At 45.8% G+C, this 17,717-nt stretch overlaps 2 protein-coding genes and 1 long non-coding RNA gene across 5 annotated transcripts in view; 2 read left to right on the top strand and 1 right to left on the bottom strand.

The window, feature by feature from the left end:
* MXRA8 (matrix remodeling associated 8) overlaps positions 1 to 1,495 on the top strand; it is a 29,656-nt gene extending 28,161 nt beyond the window's left edge. Inside the window, exon 10 of the mRNA XM_081923727.1 lies at positions 438 to 1,495. Coding sequence (XP_081779853.1) covers positions 438 to 463 — 26 coding nt within the window. The 3' untranslated portion in view covers positions 464 to 1,495. The remainder of the gene's footprint in view (positions 1 to 437) is intronic.
* Positions 797 to 9,838, bottom strand: LOC309376995. The gene is made up of 2 exons (XR_014171339.1): positions 2,405 to 9,838; positions 797 to 2,030 (listed from the first exon to the last, which is right to left on the bottom strand). It is a non-coding gene; the product is annotated as an uncharacterized lncRNA (long non-coding RNA).
* A 4,097-nt stretch (positions 9,839 to 13,935) lies between these two features.
* DVL1 (dishevelled segment polarity protein 1) overlaps positions 13,936 to 17,717 on the top strand; it is a 95,412-nt gene continuing 91,630 nt past the window's right edge. For 2 of the 3 annotated variants that reach the window (XM_081923607.1, XM_081923608.1), the window contains exon 1: positions 13,936 to 14,184. In XM_081923607.1, the coding sequence (XP_081779733.1) occupies positions 14,015 to 14,184 (170 nt within the window). In that variant the 5' untranslated portion in view covers positions 13,936 to 14,014. The remainder of the gene's footprint in view (positions 14,185 to 17,717) is intronic. The other variant, XM_081923609.1, reaches the window with a different exon arrangement.

The raw sequence follows: 17,717 nt of genomic DNA, 5'->3' as shown, positions 1-17,717 counted from the left end.
AAGTGAGGTTACAGGGAACCAGGCAGAGGGCCTTCTCGGTAGTGACCCCCGCCCTGTGGAACGCCTTCCCATCAGATGTCAAGGAAATAAGCAACTATCCTATTTTTAAACGACATCTGAAGGCGGCCCTGTTTAGGGAAGTTTTTAATATTTAATGCTGAATTGTTTTTAATACTCAGTTGGGAGCTGCCCAGAGTGGCTGGGAAACTCAAACTCAGATGGGCGGGGTATAAATAAATCGCTGTTGTTGTTAATTATTCACTCAAACGTAATATTTGTTATTTCTCTTTTTAAATTATGGGAAGCTCTATGGTCCTTTGGATGCTATTTTTTTCGGGAGGGGGCATATGTTCAAATTTGGATACATGCAACTGTGGCTCAGTGGAATCCTGGCATGAAATCCCCCTGATCCTCCATCTCCTCTTTTTTGATTTCAGAATTCAGGAAAGAATACTGTAAATGAAAACAAGGATGCAAAGCTGCTGGCTGGACCAGAAGCACCAATCGGAACTGAAATGTAACAAGAGAAGCGTCGTTTTTCCTTATGCAACATCCTTCTAGTTACCAAAGAGCTCTCTGTAGACTTCCTTCCTGTCTTGGTGGTAGCAAACACATAGATGATAACTTACAGCGCCATTCTATACATGTTGACTTGGAAGCAAATCCTATCGGATTGTATTCAGTGTTAGTCATACTCAGAGTTATGGGTTTTCACAGGTTTCTGATGACAACAGAAACAGGAGCAAAAATTGTCTGCGTTCGCTTAGTCGTCCCTTGTCCAGAACAGAAATCTTAAAAAAAATTAAAAATATTTATATAATTAATTTTACAACATAAAAAAGTTCAAAAAAAGAGAAAAGCTTGAAAAGCAAACCGTTTATCGTATATATAGCTTATTTTGACTCCCCCTCTTTCCGCAGTTCCTTCTTTATATAATATCTTACTGGAATTATGTATACAGTATAATATTTACTGGAATGCCCAGAACAAAAATCAATCCAAATGATACATAATTGATAACCTTCCCCCACGAAAAAATACATTGTGTTTCTTATGCACTGAACGAATGGAGTAGAATAATGTAATGACAATGTAATAAATTCTGTAAGTTACATAAATTGTGTAATTTTGCCACAGCAGACAGTGAAACAAATAATGTAGTTTTTGGTGGAAGGCGAAATGCAGCAGAACAGAAACAGAGCTGCTTGCAAAGAGTACAGGGCAGAATGGTAAATATGTCTTCATACATCCCTACTCAGAGTAGACCCATAGATAAATTATGACTTAGGTCCATTAATTTCAATGAGTCTGCTCTGAGCATGACTAACTTGGATACAGTCCATTGAGTCCAATGGAGCTTATTCCTTTTCTTTTGTACACACTTATCTAGGAGTAAGTCCCATTGGATCTCAATAGGACAAGGGTATAGAATTGCACTGTTTAAAACTTCCTCTTTCTTATTCTATAAAACGATCATTTTTTTTCCTTTTCATAATTATTTTGTTGCATTTGTATATATCTTCTGAGAATTTTTTTTAAATGACCTTTTTCTCAAATGAGCTAAAAAACGTAGGAGCTTGGATTACTGTTAGACACAGAAGAGATTTTGCAGTTTTTCTTCTTGCACCAACATTTAAATGATTTTTTTTTTAAGATGGCTATCGACTTAAGCCTGCTTTTGCGGTTGCTGAAACATGCTGGCTTCCATGTTACATAGAACTCTTCTGCCAAACATTTGGGTCAACAAATCTGAATTGGCTCACCTTTAGCTCTCCTAAGGAACATAGTGAACTGAATCAGACCAATAGTCCACCTAGCTCAGTATTGTCAACCTTGACTGGCAGTGGCTCTCAATACAAACTTCTCTCCCAAGCCTACCTGCAGATCCTGGGGATTGAACCTGGGACCTTCTGCATGCAAAGGAGATGTTCTACCGCTGAGTTACAGCCCTTCCCTTTGGCATTTCCACACGGCCTTTAAATTTCCTGCAGCCTTTCTTGAGAGGGTGTGGGTCTCTTGAGGCATCAAGCCTTGCATGAGAATATAGGTAAAGGTAAAGGGACCTCTGACCATTAGGTCCACACGTGGCCAACTCTGGGGTTGCGACTCTCATCTCGTTTTATTGGCCAAGGGAGCCAGCGTACAGCTTCCGGGTCATGTGGCCAGCATGACTGAGCCGCTTCTGGCGAACCAGAGCAATGCACGGAAACGCCGTTTACCTTCCCACCGGAGCGGTACCTATTTATCTACTTGCACTTTGACATGCTTTCGAACTGCTAGGTTGGCAGGAGCTGGGACCGAGCAACGGGAGCTCACCCCGTCGTGGGGATTTGAACCGCGACCTTCTGATTGGCAAGTCCTAGGCTCTGTGGTTTAACCCACAGCGCCACCCGTGTCCCATGACAATATAAGGTGTGGGTTAAGTAGAGGATCCCACAAGATCCTCTGCTGCCTTCTCTCAAAACTCTTTCCAGTCCTGCAGATACCTGATACCTCATTCCATGGTTAGAATTGCAGAAGTGGAGGGGGCCTTGTTCCCAGTCTAGTCTCTCTCTCTCTCTCTCTCTCTCTCTCTCTCTCTCTCTCTCTCTCTCACACACACACACACACACACACCACGTTCAGTGCAGGAAAAAACAACCTCTGTTTGAACAACTCCAGTGAGAGAAACTGGAGGTAACTGGTTTACACTGTCAAACTGCTCTTCCTATTAAACAGTGTTTCACCGTCTGTTCCTCCGAAATCTGCTCTCCTGTAACCATATGATCTGGTTCTCTGCCCAAGCCCTGCCTTCTTCCGTGTGACAGCCTTCGGGACTTTAAAGAGTGCTGTCATGTCCTGCATCAGTCTTCCAGTCTCTCACTGTTTCCCAGTGGGATGTAACCACAGACTGGCAAATGTAGGTTGTACACTTACACTTGATTAGGAGTTATTGTGGTGTAACAGACTTTTCCCAATGAGGCAAATGTGTGATAATACTGGTTTTCGACGAAAGATCATAAAGCCTCCCTGTAAACAAACCAGAACTAATGCTTACTAAATAGACAACACTGTCTAATCTCTCTGGAAGCAAATCAGGATGAATGCTCCATAAACAGGCCCCTATTCTCTAGGCTAAAAAGGTAAAGGTACCCCTGCCCGTACGGGCCAGTCGTGACCGACGCTGGGGTTGTGCGCCCATCTCGCTTAAGAGGCCGGGAGCCAGTGTTGTCCGAGGACACTTCTGAGTCACGTGGCCAGTGTGACGAAGCTGCTCTGGCGAGCCAGCACCAGCGCCGCACATGGAAACGCCGTTTACCTTCCCGCTATAAAGCGGTACCTATTTATCTACTTGCACTTAGGGGTGCTTTCGAACTGCTAGGTGGGCAGGAGCTGGGACCGAAAGACGGGAGCTCACCCTGCCGTGGGGATTCGAACCGCCAACCATACGATCGGCAAGTCCTAGGCACTGTGGTTTTACCCACAGCGCCACCCGCGTCCCATTCTCTAGGCTAAACATGCCCAATTCCACATCCTAAGTCAGTTCACATACACACCATGCATTTAAAGCCCTCTTCTACCACTTCAACTGTCATGGCTTCCCCCAGAGAATCCTGGAAATCGTAGTTCATTAAAAGCACTGAGAGAAGATCTTTCCTAGAGCTACAATTCCTAGCACCCCCCAACAAACCACAGTTCCCAGGATTCCTTTGAGGGAAAACATGGCTGCTAAAGTGTTTAAATATGTTTAGTGTAGATGTGACTTCATTGATTATAGGGTGAGAGTTTTTTCTAGCTTTTACTTTCCAAGGCTGGTAGATAGCACAGTAAATAAGATGGCTGCTTGGAGTCCAGGGTTCTTCAGAAGAACTTGGCAATCATCTCTGTCTCTCTCGGAAGCCAAAACTGCCTTCTTGCCATGGACGGTGGCGGCATCTCATAAGATCCCTTTTATGTCAGTGAGTCAAAAATCAGATTGGTTTAAGCTGCCTGTTCCAAGCACAGCACACTGGCCAAGACTGAAATGGGGTCACTTATTCATCAAGCTCCTGCCACGTTTTAACTTGTCTTTCAGTTCACCCAATGCTGCAAAGCTGCTTAGAGGGGAAAGGAAATGAAGGTGTCTATGAGATCTGGACCGAAGTCATCTTCACACATGGCATAACTTCCAGAACAGTAATTGCTGCGCCCAGATTTCTAGTTTTAGGGCAGTATTCTGTAAATAAGCCCACAGAAGTTTAAAATGTTACTAGCCTCCTATGAGTGTTCACAAAATAGATCCATAGAATTGTAGAGTTGGGAGGGACCACAAGAGCCATCTAGTCCAACCCCTTGCAAATGCAGGAATATTTTGCCCAACGTAGGGCTCAACCCACAACCCTGAAATTAAGAGTCTTATGCTCTACCGACTGAGCTATCCCAGCCTTCGCCAACCTGGTGTTGTTCAGTGGTTTTGAACTACAAATCCCATCAGCAGCTGGCACTGATGGGAACTGTAGTCTAAAAATATCTGGAGAGTGCCAAGGTTGGCAAAGGACAGCTTACATGTGGGGCATGGAAGCTGGGAAGCGTTTCCATGCCAATAATTGAGGGGGGAGTTTTTTTCCTCAGCAACTAGCTCAGAAACCAAGTGAGCTGGGGAGGAGGGGTAGAGTAATCTGCCTTCTCGCCTACATGGAATCACCTGGTTGCCTGTCGTGATCAAGTTAATTGTTCAATACACGACTGTTTGGGTGGGAACCATTTCATGTAAACCTGTCTTTCAAGTAAACCCTGCCATGCTGCAAAGGATTCTGGGTAGTTTCTCTTGAGCATAAGCTTCGCTGTTTGCTCTTCAAGAATTGTCCTTGGCCATAGTTTGAAAGTCACTCTTTATAGAAAGTGCTGAGGGCTTACCCGCTTGCTAAATATGTTGAGGCACACAACACTGGGACCCCCTGCCTGCCCCAAATTTCACACGTGCTGGTGACTTTCCAGCAACAAGCCATTTTCTCTCCCATCCTCAGCTCCAGAACTGCAATATGGAAGATGAGGGTACTGACCAACCTACCTTACAGGGTTGTTGTAAGGATTGCAACATGGTGATACCATGCTGGAAATGCTTTCACACTGGGGGGAATCAATTCATAATAAATAAACAATTCAAAAACCCACATTAGGGCAAGAGCCTTTATTTGGCCAACCAAAATGCCACAAGATTTTAGGTCCTCTGTAACTCTTCATTAGGCTAGTTCAGATGAATTTTCATGGGGACGTGAAAAATAAATTGGCAGACTGATGTGGAAATGTGGACAGCTGAACTTAAAGCTGGAGAAATGAGAGAAACCCGAAGTGGCAGTTCACCCATCTCAAGCTGTAAGTCTTGCTCATTGCTTTGGACATCAAAGGGACTGACTTTTACGGCATCCCACAGTTAATTGCACTCAGTAAAGCTGGCTTGTTGGGCATATTTCGCCCAGTAAATATTGAGATTTCTTGTTCTCCAGCAAAGATTGATATACACCCAAATTTATTTATATTGCCCCTTTAAAACTATTGATACCACAAGCAAATATTCATTTCTGTTTTTTAAAAAATAAAAACTTCATTTGAAAAAGAAAACCCAGAGATTTTTTGCATCCCGTTCTACAGCTAGCTGACAGTGCGGAAGTGAGAAGCATCTGTTGCAGCCATTACAATGTTTCTGGAAAAAAACTGTATTTTCGTTTGGAAACAGTTTACATCCTGCTGTGTCCTTAAAAAAGGGTTATGTTAAATGTCGTTATAGCTCAACTATTCGGAAGAACGCATGTTCCAAAAAAGAAGATGGAGGGGAGGAAATTCTTTGACACAGAAAAGGGGGGCTTAAAAAAAAAATCCACCCAAAAAATTCATCTTGAACTCTGGAATCAATATTTGCTTCTGTGGCTTATAGCTGGTAAGAGTGTAGTCCTTTCCTCAGGATATATGACTGTTGCCTTGGCAACAGAGCTGACAGCAGCAGCCTGCTTTGGGAGAAAATTCCAGGCCTTTGGGACGGAGATTTCTTGACCTTCAGTACTGAAAGAGGGGGCAGCATTTTTGCTCTTGAACTTTTCAGAGCAAGTAACCCAAGTTTTGTTTCTGTGTAGGCTATTATGAAAAGAAACGGGCGTTGCATGGAAGCTGTTTTCAGTGAATAGGGCTTTTGTCAGGGTCTCTTGAGGCCTTGGCTAGATTTGAGGCAGAGGCCTAGTCTACTAAGGGAATTGGCTTCAGTGCCCTCTTCTGGGATAAATGGGAACAGGAGCACGCAACACTGGCTCCAGCGATTGGCTGGCAGTACGAAGCCTTTGGATTCGTCGGGCCTGGTATATAAGTACCACAAAGGTTGGCCTCTCACAGTGTAGTCGGGGCAGCACAGCAGTGACCTTCTGCTGACTGGACTTTGAGCAGCAGCCCTCAGGGACTCTGGAAAATTTTAACTCCGTTAGGATGGGTGAAAGTGGGTTGCTTTGTTCACTAGTGGGCTTTTTTTGTGGTTAGAGAAATGATGGGGAACTAAATTGAAGAAAGTGAGATGAGCAAATGACCAATGGGAAGATGTGTGAATATTGCACAAGCGAATCTGACCGAATGCTCGATAAAAACCATAGTCTAATCTCTGCAATCTTGATAAACTGCTTGATAAAGACCATAGTTTAACCCTGTGGTCCCCAATGTTGGACACACGCCCCACAGGGGGACAATTTGATTTTTAAGGGGGGCAATTCGAGAATGAGTTATTAACAGTTAATGGCCTTTTAGGCTCCCTCCATGTGAATAGGAGTTCGCTTTTTGAAAAATAAGAATTATATGTCACGGGGGTGGACATCAGGATTTTAGAGATGCTTAGGTGGGGCACGGTCAAAAAAAGGTTGGGAACCACTGGTCTAACCTCTGCAGTCTGGATGACTGCTTGATAAAGACCATAGTCTAACCTCTGCTTAAGCAAATCAGGATGAATGCTCATTGTTGGAAAACCTCCCCACAAACAAATCAAGACGATTGCTCGATAAAGACCGGACATAGTCTAACTTCTGCTTAAGCTCATCAGAATGAATGCTCAATAAACAGGTCAACTGAAACAGCCAGTACTTCCAGCTTGGCCCTGGAAACCACTGGAGACTTCTTAAATCAAGGAAGGGATGGGACCATGCAGCCTTGTCCCCTGCTATCAATGGGACAAAGCCTCTGAATTGCTATAAATTCTAGGAGCCAGGCATAGCATCACTAGGAACCTGCTTTATGCTAGGTCAGACTATTTGCCCATCCAGCCCAGTTTTGTCTACTCTGACTGGCAGCCACTATCCAGGAGTCTTTCCCATTGCCTATGATCAGAGCCTTTGAACTGGAGATTTGAGGGATAGGACTTGAGACCTCCTGCACATGCTGTAGTGCTGAATGAAGCTCTCCTTATGGTTCCAAGAGTCGTCTGGTCACCAGAGCAGTACTAAAGGTAAATATGGTAAGGTGTGGAATAAATGAAATGCACACACAATTTTACGGCTGCAAGAGTTGACTGGGTCCTTCCTTTCCCATCAGATGAAACCAACTGATCTGTGCCCATACACCAGGGCTGGTAAAACTTAGGTCTTCGGGCCATAGATAGTGAGTCCTTATCCTTACAGGCTTGAAATATATTTTAGTGAACGTGATGGCTTGTAAAATCCATTTTTGTATCTCCTTCTGTGTGTTTTGCCTCCTTTAATGAATTTGCAATTTTAAAAAAATCAACTAAAAAAGGGTTAGGGTTAATCCAATGCCGGTCCTACTCAAAGTATACCTATTGAAATTAATAGACACAACTAAATTAGGCCCATCAATCTCAGTGAGTCCACTAAGTGAGTAGAACTTAGTTGGACACAACCGTCAGATCTCACAAGTGTCATTAGGCTCCAGTAGAGATGTGGGAGAAATTCAGTTCAGAACCTACCTAATTCACAATACGTGAACTGAAACACAGGCATCCTTTGAAATCCACACGACTCTGAATTTTGCAATGCCATTCTTGAGCCAAGTGATGTGTACAAAAATACATATTCCGGGGCAGGAATGCATATCTTGATGACAATATCACATAGTGCATTATATTAGGGAAAACTGCTTTGCAGAAAATGTGTAAAGTAGGCAGAACCATGTATAAAAATGTATATCAGGAGAAATTACCACGAAAATGCTCATGAAACTTTGTGAGGACTTTAAAAAATAATAACAAAATTAAAGTGATGTGGCAACGTAAGGACCAAACTTAAAACTAGAAAAAATGAGAAATGAAGATGAATCGGAATTGACAGATTAATTTATCCCTAAGCTCCACCCCTCTGTTAGGGCAGGCACACCTCCTTCACTTACAGGCTCCACCCCTCGCATAGTGTTTGAGCCCCAGGAGACTCTGTTATATTTTGATTATCTGCATGTGCATTGTGAGGATGTGGTGAGGGTGGTAGGGTGAAAATTGCAAATCAAAATTGTCCGTAATTTTGCCACGTTGGGAATTGAAGTGGATAATTAATTCATATGATTACGAGAGTCTAGGCGGGCAGGCTGATCTTTGCCGCAAACCAGCCCAGATCTTAGAGGCCTAATTTGCAAGACAGCTTAATTGGATGCAGCTTGTTTGGAGGGGGGGAACCCGTGCAGGTGCGGAAACAAGTGGAAGTGCCACATTTATCCGATGTGAACATTTCGCATGCCCTTCCCCATTGCGCAGCTGTGGCTTGTCAGCAGGACGTGCTTATTTCCGGTAGATGATTAAAAATGTGTTAATTGCTGTATCTTTCTATCTGGATGAGAGCTTTCTGTGGGTGGGTGTCTTCTCACACTGCATTCACTAGGGACAGCGTGGGGCGCAGTCACAGAAGGAAGCTCCTTCTTGGAGATTAAAAAGATGCTTTTGAGATCACATGCTAGGAATGCAAGGTGTTTCCAGACAACCAGTTTACTGAGCGTTCGTCCAGATTTCTTTGCAAGGAGATTAGAAGACATTTCCAGTGCACCTCCACTTTCATTTCCTTCTTGGAAAAAGCCCAGTCTTTTGGGAAAGTGGGTTTGTTGCGCAGGATTTCTCTGTCAACTATAATTGCACAACGCTGGCTAACAGGAGCGAGATCCTGTCCGCATCTAACAGCTTTGCTCAGAGGCCTACACTGGTTGCTGATTTGCTGCTGGGCCCCATTCAAGACAACTTGGGACCAGTTTACCTGTGAGATCACCTTGCTCCATATATGTCTCCTCTACTGCTTTGACCTGCAGAACTGCCACTATCACAGGTGCCAGATAATATTAGTTCTGCATTTGTAAGAAATTGCTCTTTTAGCTTGATAGCGTCCACACTCTAGGGACATGGGTGGCGCTGTGGGTTAAACCACAGAACCTAGGACTTGCCAATCAGAAGGTCAGCAGTTCGAATCCCCGCAATGGGGTGGGTGAGCTCCCATTGCTTGGTCCCTGCTCCTGCCAACCTAGCAGTTCGAAAGCACGTCAAAGTGCAAGTAGATAAATGGCGGGAAGGTAAACGGCGTTTCCGTGCGCTGCTCTGGTTCGCCAGAAGCGGCTTAGTCATGCTGGCCACATGACCTGGAAGCTGTACGCCGCTCCCTCGGCCAATAAAGCGAGATGAGCACTGCAACCCCAGAGTCGGCCACGACCGGACCTAACGGTCAGGGGTCCCTTTACCTTTACCTTTACCCAAACTCTATTGACATCAGACAGGTGCCTTCACTGTACAGTTTTTGTTGCCTGCTAAAAACAGACTTGCTTAGGCAAGCCTATCCAGAGATGTAGAATGCTGGCTTTAATGTTTTATTCTGACTTTAGCTAGTTGTTGATTTTATTTTTTTAATGAATTAAATAGCTTTTAGTAGTAGTAGTTGTTGTTGTTTTACTGGTAATCTCTCTCCCCCCCCTTACAAACCACTTTGAGTTTTTTTGTTTTGTTTGCACAATCAAGCAGTTTATCAGTTTTGTGCGATTGTTTCCAGGCTGTTTGTATTTCCGTGTGGGGTTCAAATACCCAGTGTCTTGCAAAGTTCATCTCTACAACTGAGGGACAAATGGGAGTGAAATGAGTTACTGGGGATACTTCCAGACTGCTGGTATTTTACAGGAGGAATTCAAGTGTATATAGGGAGATGAACATTCGCTCAACAAATCCACTTTGAGAAAAAGAAACTAGCTTTTTGTAGCTAGGAAAGTAACACGGAAAGACATTAAAAAGTCTCAGATTAACGAATAGCAGGAAGGTATATAAGCATCCTGCAAGCAATTCAGGACGAAGGCTTGATAAAGTCTGGATATAATTTTACCTTTGTGCAAGGAAATCAGGGTGAATGCTTAGTAATTTATAAATTATACTCAGTTTTTGACTTAGCTGGGCACAAGTTACGTGGCTTATAAGGAAAGGGTTGTTTGAAATTAGGGTTTGGGGTTTGTTTGTTTTTTGAAAATAATTTGTTTTATTGGCCTAAGAAGAGCCCTGCAGGATCAAGCCAATGGCCCATCTAACCCAGTATCCTGCTCTCACTGTGGCAGAGCAGATTTCTCTGGGAAGTGTGCAAGCAGGACCTGAGTGCAACAGCACCCTCCCCTCCTGCACTTTCCAGCAACTGGTATTCAGAGGCATACGACTTCTGACAGTGGAACTAGAACATAGGCATTGTGGCTAGCAGCCATTGATAGTCTTCAGCTCCACGAATCCCAAAGGCTCCTGGCCTTCCCCTTGTAACAGACGTAGGGAACCAGAAGGTCTCCCTTTCATCGTGCAGGAGTCTCCAGTGAGATTCCCATGTGCTTGAGAAATGAGCTCTTTTTCGAGTTTGATGAAGCATAGCACACCAAACTTAGACACACGGTACAAAAGGAGCACATTAAAAAGGTCACCTTATCAGTACAGCCTCCACTGTTCTCTGGGACTAACCAAGCAACTAATCTGTGGAAATACGCTGACTTTTGGAAATAGCGACGATCCCACGGCCTTCTTGGGTTTTTTAAAGTAGTTCCTGACCTACTGCAGCCAGTAGATTCAGGCAGGATTTGCTGCAATGCCTTTGCTACACCCTAGTGGCCAACTGGTTTTTTACAAGCTCTCTGAACATAGGGTTGTTGCATCGCAGTGTGCAGGCCGGGCTTAAATTTGCATCTCAGCCTGATTCCTGCACATCCCTTGGACTTGAAAAACTGTTCCTGAGCATGTGCAGAGTGCATTTTGTAATATGAAACCTGGGGCTCTCTGCATGCAAAGCAGGCTCTCTCTTCCACTGACCTCCTTCCCATCAACAACCCCATCAGCGTAACAGATTTGGGGGCTTTGACACCAGGCTAAGAAGGGAGGGCAGGTGTGTGTGTGTGTGTGTGTTGAAGTTGCCCACCCAGTAATTCAAAATATCAGAAATGTCTGCTGAGCACCAAGCCTTTGTCAATTGACATTTTCTCTCTGGGAAGGGGCTTTTCCATCCTGTGCAACAACCACACACTCCCCAGGCAACAAGATATTTTTCATCTTGACTTCTTTTCCACCCACAAAGAGAGAAATCACTTCTATGTTGTTTCTGGAGGGGTGGGGCATCAGGTTCCATAGAAGATACAGATAGTATGGAATGTTATTTCTTCTGTATTTAAGACAACTCCTTTCCACGACCTCTTTTGAGGAGTGTACTGGACTCACGTTCCTTGGAATGGGAATGGGCCCCAGGCCAAGTTCCCTTAATCTCTTGCCCTTCATCTCATACCGCTGGCAAGCAGCAGCTTTTAAGGTTACCTGGAGAGGAGAAGGACAGCCCCAATGAGCTTAACAGGCATGGCTGGCTGGCTGAAACAGGGACATGCCACACAACTCAATTTTGTTACACGTCCCCACTTGCCCATTATATTATACCTGTATATAATATAATGCCTATATATACAAGCATTTATAACCCACTCTTTAAGTGGAAAAGGTCCCAGACTGGCCTACCCATCAATTAAAAATAACCACCTCACAGCCCCTGGTTTCAGGCTCACAATCTACAAATATGTGACACATATTTGGGGAAAATCTCAACCTGCTCTTCCGTTCCAACCTCTTACAGCAGTCATTACATCATTAAAATTTCCACGTGTTTTACAAAAACTGTAAAACTGTAAAAACAAACGAGCCAGCGGAGACTATAAAAGCAGCAGTAACAACAATAGGTAATAAGACATTTATAGGACAATATTCTTATTTAATATATTTATTTGTTGCTTGCTACAAAAAACCGTCTCAGAGCAACTTACCATTTAAAAGCACACACCTAAAAATATATTATAACAAAAAATACGCATCCATTGTAACTGACAATCTGCACCTTTTCAATATGAATTGTTCGAGAATGCTTGGGTGATCAAGTAGGTTTCCCTGCTAGCCTTTCTCCCACTTTCTTCCTTCATTGTTTTGGGTGTGTGAGAAGAGGCTCAGATGCAAAAGAAAGTGAGATACATCTATTTCAGGGATAAGGACTCCTTCAGGTTTCTCTAGTCTATGTGGCCTGCAGGACTCTCCCCAAGCCACACCCCTTTGCCCTGGCCACACCCCTCACCCATTGGCCACACCCCTCACCCATTGGCCACACCCCTCCCGTTCCTCTTTCGCAATCGCCTGCCTTGGGGTTAGGCTGTGTCCTCGAACTCTGATAACGCTTTTTGTTTGTTTTGCTTGCGTGGATGGAGGCTAGAGAGGGGTGTGCCAATATGTAGAGAAACGAGCTTGCTGTTCAAAGCATATAAAGAGCACCCGGTGCTCCGCCCGCTTTGGCTTCCAGCCCCGCCCACCGCTGGCATGTGGCCCCTGGTAGGTTGCCTGGAAGGGAATGTGGCCCGGATCTCTTATCTACCTGCTAAAAAAATATATTTACAAAATGAAATAAGAACCGCAGCCACTGGGCGACCTTAAGGCTGCTTGTAGAAACTCGCACCCCCCAATTGAGGGAAGCAGGAAGAGGTGGGCTAGTCACATGACACCCCCTCCTGCAAATCTGCTCTGTGTGACTGCAGGCAGGAGGGGTGATCGCGGAGGTTTCCGCTCGGTGCTTCATGCAACACCCTCAAACGCGTGTCTGGACGACCAGGGCGACGGGAGCGTTTTGTGGCAGGCGCCCCTCCTGCTGGATCTGACCCACGCGCGGCGCAATTGTCCCTGCTTGCTGCAGCTGCTCCTGCGCGCCTTTGGAACAGGGGCGCGCCTTTTGCCCGCGGACGGGGGCGCGCGCGCGGTTGCAACAACAACAACAAAAAAAACCCAAAACCCCGAGCCGTGGCCCTTTAAGCTGCGTGTGTGGGGAGGAGACTGCCGAGAAGAAGAGAGGACTGTGGGTGTAGAGAGAGGGCATTTGTGTGTGCGTGCCGAGGAGAAACCTCTGGTTTGCAGTTTGGGGAAGGATCTCCCTTCTTTACCTCTCCGCCTGCAAGCCCGCTTTTGCAAGATCTTTAGATCTCCAGGTCGATCTCACCGTTGCAACATTTTCTTCTTATTAAGTGTCCTTGCAATAAACCAGAATTTTGTGTGTGTGAGAGAGAGAGATCGGATACGGGGCCGTTGGGGAAGGCAAGGCTTACGCATCTCCTTTGTGGGTCTCCGGATTTTGGAAGCAGGTTTGCAAGGCAAGGCGGGGAGAGGAGGTCGATTTTGATGCTGTAAGCATCCAGCCCCCAACGTTGGGGATAATGCATTCTGGCGAGCCCACCTCCAGGTGCCTGTCTCCGTCTGTGCCGCTAAGGGGCGGTGTGGGGCGTGACAACCCTTCTGCGTATGGCTCGCTACGGTAGCATTCCGCAGACACTGACATTTCCCTTCCTGTTTGGAAGCAAGCCTTGCATTGTAAAACGAAGGATCTGAGGGACTGGCACCTTGAACTTGGCCTTGATTCCCCCCTCCCTCACCCACCCACCCCCTTTTCTCTCCCCCCCTTTCTCTCTCTCTCTCTCTCTTTCCTCCCCTCCTTGGCAGATCTCCTCACACCCCCAACCTTCCCCTGTTCCCCCCCTCCCCTTCCAACCTCCCCCAACACCCCTTCCTTCGTCCATGGCGGAGACAAAAATAATCTATCACATTGACGAAGAGGAGACCCCTTATCTGGTGAAATTGCCCGTCTCCCCGGAAAAAGTCACTTTGGCAGATTTCAAAAATGTCCTCAGCAACCGGCCGGTGCATAACTACAAATTTTTCTTCAAATCTATGGATCAGGATTTTGGGTAAGTTGGCATTCTGTTTTTATTTGGCGTTGAAAAAATAAAATAAAAAAGGGGGGGGGAGGACGTTTGGAAACCCAGATCTGCCTTGCCACGTTCCTGTGTGTTTGCATGATTGCCTGAACGCGGCGTGACTTGTGCCTTTCTTAAAATGTGGCGAGCTTTCAAATCTGCTGGGGTTTGTGAAACAGCCCCCACTCGCCCCTATCACCAGGTTTACGCAAAGCTTCTCTGAATCCGCACCAGAGGCTTCCCTCTGCCGTTATACATGTCAACCTTTGTGGGGTCGGGGTGTGTGTGTGAAAAGGGTGGTGTTTGGAAATGACATACATTAATATCACGGTTGTGAAAAAGGAGGGGGGTGACATATTCCACCCTCCCCTTTGGGTGTCAAAGGAAAACTGGATCTGAAATTGTGGATTTCTTCCTTTCTGGTGGCTTTGATCAGATAAAGGGGACTCGCAGGGAAAGGGAAAGGCTCCCGATTTTACGTGGTTTACCATTCTGGAAGCGGTTGGTGAAGGTTTAAAGCCTGGAGGGGATGACTGTGGGGCGTCCGGATTTCCCGAAACGTGGGTCTCTGGGGAGAATCTGTGGGTCCGCGATGATCATGGCTAAAAGTTCTGGGAGCAAAAAAAGGGGTTGCCTCCAACTCGGACCCTCCTCGGAGTAGACCCATTGAAATGAATGGGCCTAAAGTTGGCCATGTGCCGATCAATTACCATGGGTCTGCCTCTGAGCAGGAGCAGCGCTGGATCCAACCCAAAAGGTGTGAGGGGCTTCCTTGCCTTACCTGCTCATAAAGGTGTTGCTTTCTGAAATCTGGGTTGCCAGTAGGGGTTTGTGTTTGGCATCAGACTTCTGGGGTCAGCTGTTTTTTAAGGAGATGCTAAGCCCCTCCACTGGGTATTTTCTGCTTACAAATAGAGGTTCAGGGAGGCTGTGGGTGTCCCCTCTCCCAGATCTTTTGGAGTGGAAGGGGTGTGTGAATTTCTGTAGGTGCCGTTGGTGGGTGGGTCCTTTTTTTCTTCATTTTTTACTGTTTCTGCCTTGGCAGTGGCCCAGAGATGAACAAATTGTAACCCAGGGAACGGCTATGGCCAGGTCCCTGGTTCAAATCCCAGTGGCACCCCCAGATAGAACTGGGAGAGGCTTCCTGCCTGAAACTCTGGGGAGCTGCTGCCAGTCAGTGTAGACAATACTGAGCAAGATGGACTAAAGGTCTGGCTCAGTGCAAGACAGCTTCCTATGTTTTGGTGTGGGGGCTTATCCCTTAAATTTAGCTTGCCAAGGAGAACTGGGAATGCCTATTCAATTCATTTTGGCTCTCTTGAGAGGTGGGGAGACTTCCATCAGGAAGCACTAGAGTGTCTTTCTATTTTATTTTATTTTATTTTATTTTTTGCTTTCTCCGCTTCCTGTTCATCCTCTCCCACTTTGGCAGCTGGTATATGACGGTGGTCCTCCTTTAATGTCTGGGGGTCTCTGTGAAGTGGGCCTGATTGCCCCATTTTGGGGTGGGTATAGAATCATAGAATTGTGGAGCTGAAAGGGACCCCGAGAGAAATCTAGTCCAGCCCCCTGCAATGTAGGAATCTCTACTAAAGCATACCTTTAGAATCACAGAAGTAGTTTGCATTAGACCAATCCGTAAAAATGGAGACATTTCCAGGTGTGCTGGTGGGGGGGGGGGCTTCCTTATTGTTTCATTACTGGCTGGTGTCAGGAGATGGAACAGAAGAGGGATGAAGAGTGTGCACAATTTGGGGGACCCGATAGCCACTGAAATTGGTAATACAACAACAACAGGAGGTTGTTCCTCAGATAGGTAGAAGGAGGGACCATACTGCTTATGGTTTTTGAGAGGAGGGGGCGTATCATCTTTTCTTGGGCTGAATTGATCACCCCACCCCCGGCAGCAGTAGTGGACAAATGCATATAAATGTTAGCTGGTGGGAACATGGCAGTCTGTGTTCCCCTGACCAATGAAGGGAGTTAAAACAAGGGGTATTGTGGGCGCTGTGCCTTTTTGCGCCCCCACAATGCTTTGCTCTAGGTGGCGGGTTCCAGAATCTCCTTGCAGGAGGTTGAAGAGCTCTTTGGGCTGTGGAGAAAGTGGCCGAGGTATGTCCAGAGGGCAAAGGGCTCTGCCAATGCCTCCCTTGTTGTTTGTGCATCGGGAAGGGAATTAAAGAGCCCTTTGTGTTGTGTCTCAGCTTGGGAGAAATCGGGTGAGGTGCATAATAGTTCATGTGCGCGAGATGTTGATCTTTGGAAACATGTGTCTCCTTCGCTTACTTATCTGTAGTCTAGGGACACCTGCTCTGGGCGGTTCTAAAATGGCAAACTTTCTAGAAAAAGAGGCCTTGCCCCCTTTGAGGTGGGCAACTTGCATGTCTGAACGTTTCTGTATACATTTTTTTCAAAAGCCCCGCTCATAGAAAACTAGGCTAGGAAACTTCTCCCTGATATGCCGGTCTTCTTGGAGCAGGGAATTATTATTATTATTATTATTATTATTATTATTACAACTACTTTGCATCCAGGTGACTTCGGTCATGTGCAACCCTGCCATTAATCTGGTCGGACTCTGTTGCCTGCACCGACTGGCAGCAGCCCTCCGGGGCTTCGGACAGGGGTTATGCCCAGTGGTACCCAGAAATGCCAGGATTTGCATGTGAAGCAAGTGCTAAAACCACTGAGACAAGCCTTTTTCCTTAAGACATGAGAACATAGGGAGCTTCCTTATATTGAGTCAGGCTATTGGTCCATCTAGCTTGGTGTTGTCTACACTGACTAGCAGTGGCTCTCCAGGGTGTAAAGTGGGGGTCCCTCTCAGCCTTAATTGGAGATGACATTGAAACTTGATCCTGGCATCTTTTGCATGCAGTGCTGATGCTCTGCCACGGAACTATGGCCCTTCCCTGCATTTAGGGACTAGATGAACCTTTGAGCTGACACAGCGAGTCTCTCCTTATGTTTCTACGGCGCAGACGTTTTTTAAAGAATAAAAATAGTAAGAACCCCACCTTAAGGCCTCATGATGGCCCACATTCCCCCCAGTCTCTCCACCTCCAAGATCTGTATTGTCTGGTTTGGCACACAACCACTTGTTGGCATTTAGATAATTAAAAAAGGAAGGAAAAAACCCACAGGCCTCATCATCTCCAGCTCTTTGGATGGCAACCATGAATCAGCATTTGAAATCTAATAATCTCTTGGTAACAAGCCTCCCCTCCCCTCCGTGTTGGACGGCTCGTACCTGTATCTATTTCCGGCACTGCGATCTTGGTGTTGTGTGTCGCCTGCAAAAAGGTCAGACGGGGCGGAGGGAAGCGGAATGATGCAAGAGAGCCCCATGGAAAACAGATTTGTTTTATTCTGAGTGTTTTCCTGGACAGAGCCCTCTCAAGGCAGGGCACGGCGACATAAACCCCAAAGCTGGAACAATTTAATGTTAGACTGCATACACATACACACCATATGTTTAAAGTGCATTTACCCCCCATCAATAATCCTGGGAATTGTAGTTTAAG

Source organism: Podarcis melisellensis (genome assembly GCF_964234715.1).
Source record: "Podarcis melisellensis genome assembly, chromosome: 8".
NCBI classification, from domain to species: domain Eukaryota; kingdom Metazoa; phylum Chordata; class Lepidosauria; order Squamata; family Lacertidae; genus Podarcis; species Podarcis melisellensis.
Note: the sequence above shows the minus strand (reverse complement) of the source record. Positions and strands in the feature narration are given on the sequence as shown.